Source organism: Acinonyx jubatus, chromosome C2, assembly GCF_027475565.1.
Source record: "Acinonyx jubatus isolate Ajub_Pintada_27869175 chromosome C2, VMU_Ajub_asm_v1.0, whole genome shotgun sequence".
NCBI classification, from domain to species: domain Eukaryota; kingdom Metazoa; phylum Chordata; class Mammalia; order Carnivora; family Felidae; genus Acinonyx; species Acinonyx jubatus.
Genome location: NC_069384.1, coordinates 73,663,251 through 73,676,374, shown reverse-complemented (window position 1 = coordinate 73,676,374; position 13,124 = coordinate 73,663,251). Strand labels below are relative to the sequence as shown.

Genomic DNA, 13,124 nt, shown 5'->3' with positions numbered 1-13,124 from the left:
AACAGAGACATATGTCTTTTACCTATATAATATTATTTATGTGTTCTACATGATGTCGTAAGCACTGAATGTTGTTTGGCTGTTTTGGTTCACTGGCCCATTTGGCCCATTGTATAAATATACACGTTGAATTTATGTGTAATGAAGGAAGGTTATCAGGTATCTGCCATTATATATTTGTAATACCCATGGTACTAAAATACCTGAATAGTGGATTAAATTAGTGAGGGAAATTTAATTTCACAGAATTGAAAATGTCTTTGTAAAGAGTAAACTAGCTATGGAAAAGATGTGTACAACAGAAATGGTATGGTTTTAGAAGTAGTGGTTTAATTAGCATAAGGGTTTTTTTGTTTGTTTTTTTTGTTTTTGTTTTTGTTTTTGTTTTATTCAAGTCAGTTAACATACAGTGTAGTCTTGGCTTCAGGAGTAGAACCCAGTGATTCATCTCTTACACATCACACCCCGTGCTCAGCCGTAAAGTGCCCTCCTTAATGCCTGTCAGCCATTTAACTCACCACCCCCCCACCCTTCCCCTCCAGCACCCTCAGTTTGTTCTCCGTACTTAAGAGTCTTTTATGGTTTACCTCCCTCTGTTTTCATCTTATTTTTCCTTCCCTTCCCCTATGTTCATCTGTTGTTTCTCAAATTCCACATATGAGTGAAATCATGATATCTGACTGACTTATTTTGCTTAGCACAAGTCTTTAATAAAAATTTAGTTATAAATAATGGATCCAATTAATATTTTCCTGTTTATATTTTCAATAGGCATATGTGTATTGGCCATCTTTGTTTTCTGGATGGTGTTTTCAAAATCATTTAGCTGTAGCTATTTTAAAAGACTAAAAAAACCTCAGCAGTATTTCAAATCTATTTAAATGTAAGTTTGTATTAAAAACTCTGGGGCGCCTGGGTGACTTAAGTGTCTGACTCTTGAGATCAGGTCGTGATCTCATGGTTCATGGGATCGAGCCCCATGTTGGGCTCTGTGCTGACAATGCAGAGCCTGCTTGGGATTCTCTCTCTCCGTCTCTCTGCCCCTCTCCCACTTGTGCATGCTCTCTTGCTCGCTCGCTCTCTCTCTCAAAATAAAAAACATTTTTTTTAAATGTGAATAAATGTTATTTGTTCTGTGATAAGGTTGTTGTGGTTGGAGATCAGAGTGCTGGAAAAACTAGTGTGCTGGAAATGATTGCCCAAGCACGGATATTCCCTCGAGGATCTGGGGAGATGATGACACGTTCTCCAGTTAAGGTAGGACAGCAGGCCATCTGGGCGAAGCTCCTCAGGAAAGTAGCAGCTTCCGTCGAGTTTGTTCATTGTGTTGAAATGAAGAATTGTAAATGAGAAGACTGACACATAGCACTGGGAAGTACTCCTGTTGTGGAAATCGGTGGAGACACAGCCAGGAGGCCATTGTGACAGTTGCTGGGCAGGTGAGGGGAGAGAGATGGGAGAGGAGGGCAGAGGCGTGGGGTCAGACTGCACTGAGCTGTTCTTTGTTAGGACTCTAGATTTTATTCAATGTGAGGTTAGTGAGAGGCTAAGTGAGAGAATGGGAATATTGGCCGTGGAGTTAGTAAATATAAATTTCCTAGTTTTACTGTAAGAAGAGTAGAGAAATGGGGTAGCAACAGTGGAAATATGTTGGGTAAAGGGAGAGATTTTTATATACTGATTGTAATGATCTAGTTTCAGAGGTAAAAATGATGTAAGAGAGAGGGAACGATTGTAATAGCAAAGCCTTTGAGGTAAACAAGGCTGGGACTTGTTTAATACATTCCAGCACTGTTTGAGGCAGTGTGTTGGTAAACAAAACAAAGATCTTTGCCATAATGGAGGATACGTTCTAGTAGAGGAAGCAGACAATAAATAGTAAACAGAATAAGTGACCAGATTATGTAGTATGTTAAAAGATGGTGGGTGTTTTGCCAAAAAAAAAAAAAAAGTGGAGCCAGACAAGGGAAATGAGGCTGCCAGGGTGTTGGTAGACTGCATTGAGAAGGTGACATTTGAACCGGGATTTGCACTAAGTGAGGGAAGAAGTTGTGTGGATATCTAGTCTACGAGTCTTCCAGGCAGAGAAAAAGTTAGTGTAAAGCCCCTGAGGTGGTTAGGTGGTTTTCATGTTCGAGGCCAGTGTGGCTAGAGCACAGTTAAGATTAGCAAATGATGAGGTCAGAGTATGGATAATGAGAGGCAAGGGAAAGCAGATCAGTAGGGCCTTGTTGGTCATCATGCAAACTTTGGTTTTTATTTTGAATAAAATAAGCAGTCCAGGGTTTTGAATAGAGCAATATTACTTTTTCAAAGGCTCACTCTGGCTACTGTTTTGAAAATAGACATAAGCAAGATGGGTAGAACCACGGAGACCACATGAGAAGCTATTGGAGTGTCTAGGTGATTCTTACACCAGGGAAGTAGCAGTGAAGGTGATAAGAGATGGTTGGATTATGTATCTATTCTGAAAGCAGCATCAATAGGATTTCCTCAGATACTTGATAGAGAGAGTCAGTTGTCAGGACAACTCCAGTGTTTTGGGCCTGAATAAATTTCCACATGTAATTGACATGGGGAAGTCTGGAGTAGAGTGAATTAGCTCTGGGAAGAAGATCAGGAGTTTGGGACTTGCAAGGGATGTTAACAAATAAATAGGCAGTTGGAGATACAAATTTGGAGAGAGGTCTGGGCTAGCGACATAAATTTAGGACTCGTAATCAAATATCTAAATGTGATATTTAACTCCATGATCTTACTGGGTAAGATCACCAAGGAAGTGAGGAGAGAGAAGACACAGGATGAAGGATTGTGTCCTGGGCATACCCAAGATTAAGAGGTTGAGGAAGGAGCAGACAACAAAGGAGCTTCTGAAGGAGCTACCAGTGTATTAGAGGGAATCAGAACAGTGCAGTGTAGTGGAAGTCAGGTCAAGAAAATACCGAGGGGGAGGTAGTGATCAGCGAGGTTGAAAGCTGCTGACAGATCAAGGAGGGTGAAGACTGAGAATCGATCGCTGAATTTACCAGTGGAGGCAATGAAGTAGAATATGTGCAAGTTTCCTTCTGCTTACTTCCCCTTGCTCAGTGACTCTAAGAGGCTAGATTATCAGCTGTTAAGTAAAGAGAAGGGAGAAAGTGTTAAAGATTGAGCTAAGAAGGAAGACTTTCTAGGCCAGAAGTGAGTTGACAAGAGAAACTGAGAAATAATCGGGTTGCTGAGCCATACTGAGGTCCCCATTAAGATCTGTGGACATAAATTTGAGGGGAAGCTGTATGGTTGTGTATTGTTTTCTTTTACGTCAGGTAGTCAGGTACAGAGTAATTGGAGAATTAGAAAATTGACACCATCAAGAATGAAGACCAGAATAGACAATGAGGCTGATTCTAGAATCTTCCAGAACTGAAGCGGTCTAGTGTGATCCATACAGAGTGCACTGTTTTGGGTCTGGGTGTGAACTCAACTATGTTGTGTAAAACTAGTTTCCTTTTCATTGCTCTATGGTTTTGTGTGAATGTACCCAACTTTATAGATCCATTTTCTATTGATGGGCACTTGGAATACTTCCACTGTGGGGGGAAATTGACTACACCTCATGCCTTGCTCTATAATCATCTCTAAAAACATTGTAAACCTAGCTTCTGCATTGTGAGCAGCACTGTAATTATAGCAGCTGTGGACAATGTTATATTTTAGGAAGGGGTTAATTTTCTTCTGGCAGGTGAGTAAATCATGGACAGATTCCCTTGAAACATAAAAGGCTGGGTTTTTTGTTTTGTTTTGTTTTGTTTTGTTTTGTTTCCAGTTCACCATTACTCCTCTAGAATTTGCTAGAAGACTTCTCCTTGATGGACTCGGAACTCAATTTTTGTCTCTCCTAAACAAGTTGCCAAAATCTTGACTTAGCCTTTTTAGCAGCTTCTTTCTGCTTTGTTTCCACATGTGCAAATGCCTTACAGGGGGCAATTGTGCACAAAAAGTAGGGCTTGGTTTTTGGAGATTCATTTCTGCTGTCCATTTTTTTCTGGGGCTTTAGCACCTTAAATTCAGGGCTGCTTGATAACCTGATCTCTGATTTTGTCTCCTCAATCCAGTAAGACTGGTAACCTTTTCTCCAGTGCTACCATGTTCCACAAATCTGCTAGCACCCTGAGAAAAAACAGCCATCAGAATGTGTCCCTAACATCCTCGGGGGTCTTGGACTGAGTTCAGGCTGCCATGGTTGCTCTCTGATGCTTTCAACCAGCTGGATTTTATTGGTTATCTAGCCCGCTTTAGGTAGTCTCACTAGAAGGAATTGTATTTTAAAAATGAAACTGGAACATTATAGAGAAGCTTGAAAAGTTAGAAAGAAAAGAAAAGAAAGGAAGGAAGGAAGGAAAGGAAGGAAGGAAAGAAAGGAAAGGAAGGAAGGAAAGAAAGAAAAGGAAGGAAGGAAAGAAAGAGAAAGAAGGAAAAGAAAAAAAAGAAAGAAAGAAAAGAATGTGAAGGTTAGAAGTTCTCAGGAAGGCCCTGTTCACAGGGCCTTGCATTGTTAGAGAATTCCTTATGCAAACATCACTCACTCCTTGGGCGAAGGCTGCCTTAGTTCCTCTGTGGTCAGTACCACTGTCTTTTGTGTGCACCTAGGTTTTACTATACTGTCGTGTCAGCTCTGTGTATACTTCTCCCAGAAGCAGTGAGGTCTAAGCCAGGGACGGTCCCTTCTTTGTTTCCCTCCTGCAACACTTGCACAGTTAGCCCTCAATAAATAGAAGTTGAGTAAATGAATTGTCCTTTACCTAAATTTACCTTTGAGGTTAAATGCAAGATTTTCTTTTTGTTTTTCAAGTTTTAGATTGATGGTTTTGTGCTCAGTACTCTGTGTAGCCATTAACTGGGAAAGGAGAGGGGCAGCAGCACTTTCAGTCATGAAAGAGTAGCCGCAGGCTTGTTGGGAAATTATGACACTTGTGACAGATGTATACACAGATAAATAGTTGTGTATAGATGTATATACAGATGTAAATAGATGTACAGATGTAAATAGTTGTGACAGATGTATACACAGATAAATAGTTCTGTGATCTCTGCGCTGCCATGTTGACAGCCCCCAGGGATGCTCCTGGTGTGTGCTGCGAAGGGACCTGATGCGTGCAGTGCAATGGTCCCGTCTAGGCTGTGTTAGTGCTGTGGGAGTCAACGTGAATTGTAAATGCACTGTTGCGTGTCCATTTTCTGTTAATTTCAGGTCACTCTGAGTGAAGGTCCTCACCACGTGGCCTTGTTTAAAGATAGTTCTCGGGAGTTCGATCTTACCAAAGAGGAGGATGTAAGTAGCATTTACATGAGGTTCATGTGTGTAACTTGATAATGTGTATAAGCTTATGAACGACAACTAACTGGAATATTTGTTAAAGGAAGATTATCACAGGATTTTGTTGTTTTCCATTAATAGCTTGCAGCACTAAGACATGAAATAGAACTCCGAATGAGGAAAAATGTGAAAGAAGGCTGTACTGTTAGTCCTGAGGTAAGTGTTGTAGTTCATTTTAACAGTTTTATGGAAAGTGTTTTATGGAAATCCAAATGATTGGAAATAAATCATGATATTGGCATTCATGTTTAGAGAATACAGCTGTTTCAAGACAGATTTTTTTTTTTTAATATTCCAAATAATGAATCATTTGTGAGTAATTTTCTAGAGTGATTAACTTTTAGGATCAGAGAAAGGGTAACTTTTTTGTGAATGGATGAGATACAGAGTTTTTAGAACACGTATCACCAATAAATCCCTAACAAACCGCCCCCCACAATTAGTTTCCTTTTGTTTTGTTTCCCTGAGTAGACCATATCCTTAAACGTAAAAGGCCCCGGACTGCAAAGGATGGTGCTTGTTGACTTACCAGGTGTGATTAATGTAAGTATATACAAAACTTATGTTTTATCTTGTTCCTATTGTGGAAAACATGTATAATGACATTTAAAACCTTTTTCTTCAAGACTGTGACATCAGGCATGGCTCCTGACACAAAGGAAACTATTTTCAGTATCAGCAAAGCTTATATGCAGAATCCTAATGCCATCATACTATGTATTCAAGGTAAATCTTATCAAAAGGTTTTAATTGCACCAATACGCTTCTTTCCTTAGCAATCTTAAGCTTTGCACGTTACATAAACATACAACATAAATATGTCTTGCCCTCCTGTAAACCATTCGTTTTATTAGTAAGTAGAAATGAAATTAAGAATATTTTGATAAAACATCACAGAAATTTTTATTAGCTAGAATTTCTTTTCATAACTAAGATAAATGTATTAAGAAAAATTTTCTTAGTATAATGTAGATACAAGGGTTAAAGTTACAAAATCTACTTGGCAATCATTGCAGTGTCATTTTTCAATTTTTTTTTTCAGATGGATCTGTGGATGCTGAACGTAGCATTGTTACAGATTTGGTCAGTCAAATGGATCCTCATGGAAGGAGGACGATATTTGTTTTGACCAAAGTAGACCTGGCAGAAAAAAACGTGGCTAGCCCGAGCAGGGTGAGGACAAGCTCTTTATTATGAGAGAACAGATTCTTTGTATAAGCGTCAGCTGTAGCAGGAACTGGCTATAAAAACAAAAGAAACAAGCAATCAAAAAGTCCTTGTGGAATACTTTGGTGGGATTTTTCTCCTCATTAAAAACAAAGTATTAGAAAGTTACAGTAAATTACTTAAGTGTAATTTTGAAGTATAAATAAAATTCCATAATTTCAGTTAGTTTGCTTCAGAAATTCTTAAATTACTAATGTTGCTTACTCTAATATAATCTTACGTGCTGATGTGCAGTCATTAACTACTTCTTAATTAACCACAAAATAATGATTGTGGTGTTTCTTTTCTAAATTTGTTTTTAGTTGATTTTCATAAATTAGTGTAAGACTAGTCACACTATAAATACCTTCTGGACATTGTGTATACTTTTTTTTTTTTTTTTTGGTAATATTATATTTCCCAACTGCTCAAAGACTGTGAAGCAGATTTTTATAATAGAGAAGGCACTGGATTGGTGTTAGGCCTCAGCATTCTTATCTGGCCACCAACCGGCCGTGTGTCCTTGGACAAATCTTGTTACTTGTCTGCATCGAGTTAGTGCCTAATCCATGCTATCAATCTAGTTGGTGTCTTAGGGTCATTTTCATTTCTGAAATTCTGCGACTTCTATTCATGGGGTTCAGTGTCCCTCCTGTCCTTCTGTAACAACAAAAGAATTTTATTTCAAGGTAACGTTGTAAGTCTTACTAGGGTGCCAGTCTTGACGTAGGGCATGTTCTTTACCAAAGGTAAAGGCAGAAGGTAGTGGTTGCAAGTATAGATTTTGTAGCCAGATTGCTTGGTTTCAAAAGCTGGCTCTACCCTTTGCTAGCTGTGTCATGTTGGGTAAATTTTTAAACTTTTTCAGTGCTTTAGGCTTCCTCATCTGTTGGAAATGAAGATATTAATGATACTATCTCATAGGCTGTGAAGGTTTAATGAGTTAAATATTTGTTGTAAAGTGGTTGAAATAGTGCTCTAACATTGCCAAGTCTTATATACATGGTGGCTGTCATCTGTTATTATTGTTATATCTCTGTCCCCCATAGAACATCTGCCATTAGAACTACTCATCCCTTGTACTACTGCGTAGAGTTTCTCTCCTTCCCACCTGAAACATCTGGGACTGTGCCTCTTGTGCTGGATTCCCAGGACAGACCACCCCTAGGTTCACTGATTCTGTAGAAGAACTCACGGGACTCGGCACATAGTCGTCCTTATGCCTAAGATCTATTAACAGTATTGGATGCAAAGCAAAATCACGAAAGGCTAAATAAAGTGCAAGAGCCTGGTGTCTGGAGGAAACCCGGCTCAGGTTTCCAACAGCCCTTTCCTAGTAGAGTCATGTGGGAAATGCTCAATCCCTCCAGCAACAAGTTTCTCATGAGACTCGGCACCTGAGGTTCTTACTGGGGGCTGGTCATGTAGGCACCCTCAAGTACCAAAATTCCAGACGCCCAAAGGAAAGCCAAGTGTTCAGCCGAAACCACACTGCTTGCACAATGAGTCACTGTTATGTGGAGAAAGTTTTATGTCAATGTGGGAATTGTTTACCAGTGAGGTCCTCAAATGCCAGCCAAGGACGAGCAGACCTTTCTAAGGACAGCAATCTCAGGCCTGCTGTGTTAACTCTTCTGTGGGCAACCTCCATGGCCTTTGCTTTGCCTTATTTTGAGGGGGAGGCCTGCTGTGGTGGTTTTGGTCCTGGTTGGAGGAGGGGAGAAGTGAGGTAGAAGCAAATTCTTTGCCTCTTTCCCAGCTCCCTTTATTTCTTTCATGTCTTTCCCCTCTTCTCCAGGATAGTTTATATTTATTTTGAAATGCAACTGAAATGTATATCAGTCCTTTTTTATACCAAAGCTTCAGCATTGGCTTAGGGCTGTGACTTGTCTTAGAGGATGGATTCTTACCTGCAGTATTAATTTGAATAGGCATAGGGAGCAGGAACTCTTACATTGTATGAGGGATTGATCTCTGTGGAAATGTGCATTTTCCTGGGGACAGGGTCTCTAGCTTTTATTACGTTTAGAAAAGGGTTTTGACCCTAAAAGAGCCAGTGGATCCCAATATTTGTAAAGAGAAAAAAAAGTCCAACTTGGTTAGGATTTATATATTTGAAGAAAAGTATGGGAAAATAAAAACAGCAGCTACTATTTATTGAGCGACTCTGCGTGCCTGGCACTGTGGTAACGTACCTACCATATTGCCTCATATCATGTTTTCAGCCATCATTTTGAAAAAGTTCAGCAGCTTACTTAAAGCTGCGTAGCTAAGGAGTGGAGGAGCTGAAATTAAACTAAGGCCTGACCCCAAAGCACTGTACAGCATTCCCAGTTTTCATAATGCATCTTGTAGTGTAGTGAAATTAAATGTGTTTTTTCCCCTCAAGTAGCAATCGAAAAGCATTTTAATAGTTTTGTATAGATTTATATATTTGAGGGTGTATATACAGCATTATTAAGTTTGCTTTCTGAATAGTATATTATGCTTCAAAAAATTATATAAACCTGCATCTCACATTTATTTCCCACTTTTAAAAATAGATTCAGCAGATAATTGAAGGAAAACTCTTCCCAATGAAAGCTCTAGGTTATTTTGCTGTTGTAACAGGAAAAGGTATGCAAAGATGGATTCTTACAATTTCAGTTTTTGTTGTTTTCAAATAATAAAGATTAATTTTCTTAGTGAGAATTTCATTGTCTTTCCCTAGGGAACAGCTCTGAAAGCATTGAAGCTATAAGAGAATATGAAGAAGAATTTTTTCAGAATTCAAAACTCCTAAAGTAGGTATATGTTTTAAATACTTGGAGGGAGTAACTTAAGCTGTTCTCACTTAAAGTTTGCTTTATAGCATTAGTTTATCATTGAATTTCCAGAAGTTTTCTGAAATAGTGATCTGGATGTAATAGGCAGGCCTGCAGGCTACTAAGAATTAGGAGCAGCTTGGGGCGCCTGCGTGGCTCAGTCAGTTAAGCGTCCAACTTCGGCTCAAGTCATGGGCTTGTGGTTCATGGGTTCAGGCCCCGCGTCAGGCTCTATGCTGACAGCTCAGAGCCTGGAGCCTGGTTTGGACTCTGTGTCTCTCTGTCTGCCCCTCCCCTGCTCATGCTTTGTCTCTCTCTGTCTCTAAAAGTGAATAAACATTAAAAAAATTAAAAAAAAAAAAAGGATTAGGAGCAGCTTATCACATGGTACAATACACGCTCGCATGAAAACCTGCCCCTGGGGATATGGGCACTGAAGGACAACACGGACACATCTTTAGTTGTTTTACTTATGAAGTGACTTTTTTAAGATCAACACTTACATTTTTATTTATTTATTTTTTTGAAGAAACCCATCCTTCTGGTATTTATGTTTACTTATTTTTTAAGTAAACTCCGCCCCCAACGTGGGGCTTAGACTCAAAACCCCAAGATGAAAGATAAAGAGTTGCATGCTCTACTGACTGAGCTAGCCAGACGCCCCCAACAATTCAAAATTTAGATTTTTAAATACATGTACTCGTTTCTCTTTCAGTAATGGGGAAAGTGAGAGTGGGGGTTGGGGATGTCAAAGGGGTATCTTTAAATAGATATTGACAGAAAATAAGATCCTGAAAAAAAGTAAAAAGGAAGAGTTAAATGACAACTGAATTACCTTGTATGTAGAGAGTCTCTTAAAATGGCAAGGTATGTTTGCGTCTGCATTAGTACAGTAAATCAAGATAGTTCTTGCAAACATAGTCTTGAGTCTTATCTATGGGGACGGGAACTGACAAGTGTAGAGAACTGAGGTGTCCAGCATGGCAGGCACTGGCCTCGGGTGATTATTTAAGTGTGAATTAGTTAACTTTAAAGAAATTAAAACTCCAGTTCCTCAGCACACTAGCCATACACTCCAAGGGCTCAATAGCCCCATGTGGCTGGTAGCTGCCATGTTGGATAGCTCAGATACAGGACATTGTCTGTATCACAGAATGTTTTATTGGATAGTGCTAGTATAAAATGTGAGAGTGGTATTCTCATTACATTATCATAACGAGCACGTTTCCAAATTTGGTGATAGTTATCGTCCTTCTTGCCATTTTTATGTACTTTAGCTTTTATTATTTTTTAATAGGACAAGCATGCTAAAGGCACACCAAGTGACTACAAGAAATTTAAGCCTTGCTGTATCAGACTGCTTTTGGAAAATGGTACGAGAGTCCGTTGAGCAACAGGCTGATAGTTTCAAAGGTAAGTTGGCTGTTTAAAATAAGCTGACAACTTTAGACATTTTATTAGTTGGCAAGGTTAGGTATCCGTCAGATTTTTTATTCCTTTAACAGTGGCTTTTTACTTCCATTTTCTGTTAGATAATATGTGGAAAATGGAAAAAATATAAATCTTTAGTTGTTGTACGAGAACACTTTCACCTTCAGAGGAAACATCCCAAGGAGGACTTTGCAGATTTTCAACAGAGTAGAAAGTTTGCAGTAGTGTTTGAGAGCAAGAGCTTAGTAAACCATAGTGGACTCAGATTCCCCCTTCTAGAGGGAAGAGGGGACTGGTGTTGGGGGGCAGAGCAGCCTGTGCTTCAGCTACTTTGTACCAGTTCCTGAATGCCACGCTTTCTTGCTCCTTGGCTTTGCTTCCATAGTTTCATTTGATGAGAGTATACTTACCTTCCCTTTTCCCATGTAGAAAGTCCACCTGCTGAGTCCCTCAGCAACCTTAAGAGTATTGTTGTTACTCTCATTTTACAGAAGAAGAAACTGGGGCACAGAGTAACTTACCTAAGTAGTGCACCCAGCTCATACATGGTCGAGAATAGACCCAGGATTTGAATCTTGGTGGTGTGATTCCAGAATCCATGCCTTTAGCAGCTGTACTAAGCTGTTCCCTTGTGTGTGTTGTGGATTGAAAATGGAGAAACTAAAGTCAAGGAGATTAGTTTGGAAAACTTGCAGAGGTGAGATTCTGACATGTTGAGAGCCCACGGCACTCAGGAGCCATAGGCGTGCACTCAGCAATTCCGTTAGTACAGAGATGTGTGAGATCACCTTTAACCACTGCAGCTGGGAAGAAAGAGAATCCTTAAACTGGAACACCTTTTCTTCTTCCTTAGCAACACGTTTTAACCTTGAAACTGAGTGGAAGAATAACTATCCTCGTCTACGAGAACTTGACCGGGTAACGTTTGTGTACCTCATGTATTTTGTATATGTCTTATTTGATACTGTGCTCTAACAAAAATTTATGTTGATGAGCAAACTCTGGTAAGCCAACCTGCTTCGGTTTTGACCATAAGATTACTAATTTAGAGCTGCAAGAGTATATTCCCGGAGCAGTTATCTCTTCTACGATAATTTAAATTATTTATTACATAATATTAAAAAATAATTACAGATCATAAGATACTAAAGCAAGTATTTAAAAATGTTTTTCTGATAAAATGAAGAACATTCTTTAAAGGTCTTCTAGAATTAACATATTTATGTAATACAGACTTTTTAAAATCGTACATCGACTCTTTTACCTTTTCAGCATTTACTATGGAGAAATATACTCTGATTAGTGGGACTTAAATATTGGTATTCCTTGATTTTAAAATGCCATCTTTTATAAAACAGCATCAGTTTACTAATACTAATGGACTAAATTAATATGTACTAATACGTTCACATAACATTTGTTATGTGAAAAACTTACCTGACTGAATAAATGTTACATGAAAAACTACAGTGAGCATTGAATGAATAAGGTAGACATTTGTGTCAGTGTCTTTGTCCTTCTCTGGCTATTTCTCATTCCTAAAAATGAGACTAGAAGAGAAGAGCATTATTTGCTGGTCATGCCTGCTTCAAACCTAAGCTCAGCCTGTTTGCCTGTCAGAGGCCTTTATAGAGATCTCTGAAACTCATGGCAGGGCAGAATGACTCTCTTGTGAAAATCTTACTTATTTGTATCTATATTACCTAGAACGAACTATTTGAAAAAGCTAAAAACGAAATCCTCGATGAAGTTATCAGTCTGAGCCAGGTCACACCAAAACATTGGTGAGTATTTGACCTTTTCTCAAAAATATTGCTATATAGATCAGAATGAAATACTAACATTTAGGTTGATAAAGCAGTGATTTATTGTAGCCTTGGCTCATCCCCCAAAACACTTAGTAAATAAGTAATAGTATAAAAGTATGTCTTTTTTCAAAACATAACCACTTTTGTTGTCTAACTAGGTAAGTATTTAAGTACAATAAACTATGTATTTATTTAAGTATGTTTCAGAAAAGATATTCTGAAAAATTGTTCTCTCCACAGTCTTTTTAAGTCTTGTTTCATCTTAGGTTTTTCTTTACCTTATACTTAATAAACACTTAATTTTGAGTTCTTTCAAGTCATTTAGGCAAAAGTTTCATCAAATTGTGCTTAAAGATTAGTCTTTCAAAATTGGTTACTCTTGTTAGATTAATCACAGAGAACAAAACTATCGAGAAAATTGGTTTGTAAAGGGAAAAGGGTATGTGTTTTTAAGTTCTCATTTCTGAGCAGGAGCAGTTGGTGCTTTTTATAATATACACCTCATATGTTTTGTACAAA

At 38.6% G+C, this 13,124-nt stretch overlaps 1 protein-coding gene across 11 annotated transcripts in view; it reads left to right on the top strand.

The window, feature by feature from the left end:
- Positions 1-13,124, top strand: part of OPA1 (OPA1 mitochondrial dynamin like GTPase) — an 85,349-nt gene that overhangs the window by 29,822 nt on the left and 42,403 nt on the right. For all 11 annotated transcript variants that reach the window (XR_008297741.1, XR_008297739.1, XR_008297740.1 and 8 more), the window contains 11 exons: positions 1,144-1,257; positions 5,231-5,311; positions 5,438-5,512; positions 5,828-5,899; positions 5,983-6,082; positions 6,399-6,529; positions 9,106-9,178; positions 9,273-9,345; positions 10,664-10,779; positions 11,651-11,715; positions 12,505-12,581. Coding sequence is in view for 4 of the 11 variants with exons in the window: in XM_027061181.2 (XP_026916982.1) it covers positions 1,144-1,257; positions 5,231-5,311; positions 5,438-5,512; positions 5,828-5,899; positions 5,983-6,082; positions 6,399-6,529; positions 9,106-9,178; positions 9,273-9,345; positions 10,664-10,779; positions 11,651-11,715; positions 12,505-12,581 (977 nt within the window). In the remaining 7 variants the exon portion in view is untranslated. The remainder of the gene's footprint in view (positions 1-1,143; positions 1,258-5,230; positions 5,312-5,437; positions 5,513-5,827; positions 5,900-5,982; positions 6,083-6,398; positions 6,530-9,105; positions 9,179-9,272; positions 9,346-10,663; positions 10,780-11,650; positions 11,716-12,504; positions 12,582-13,124) is intronic.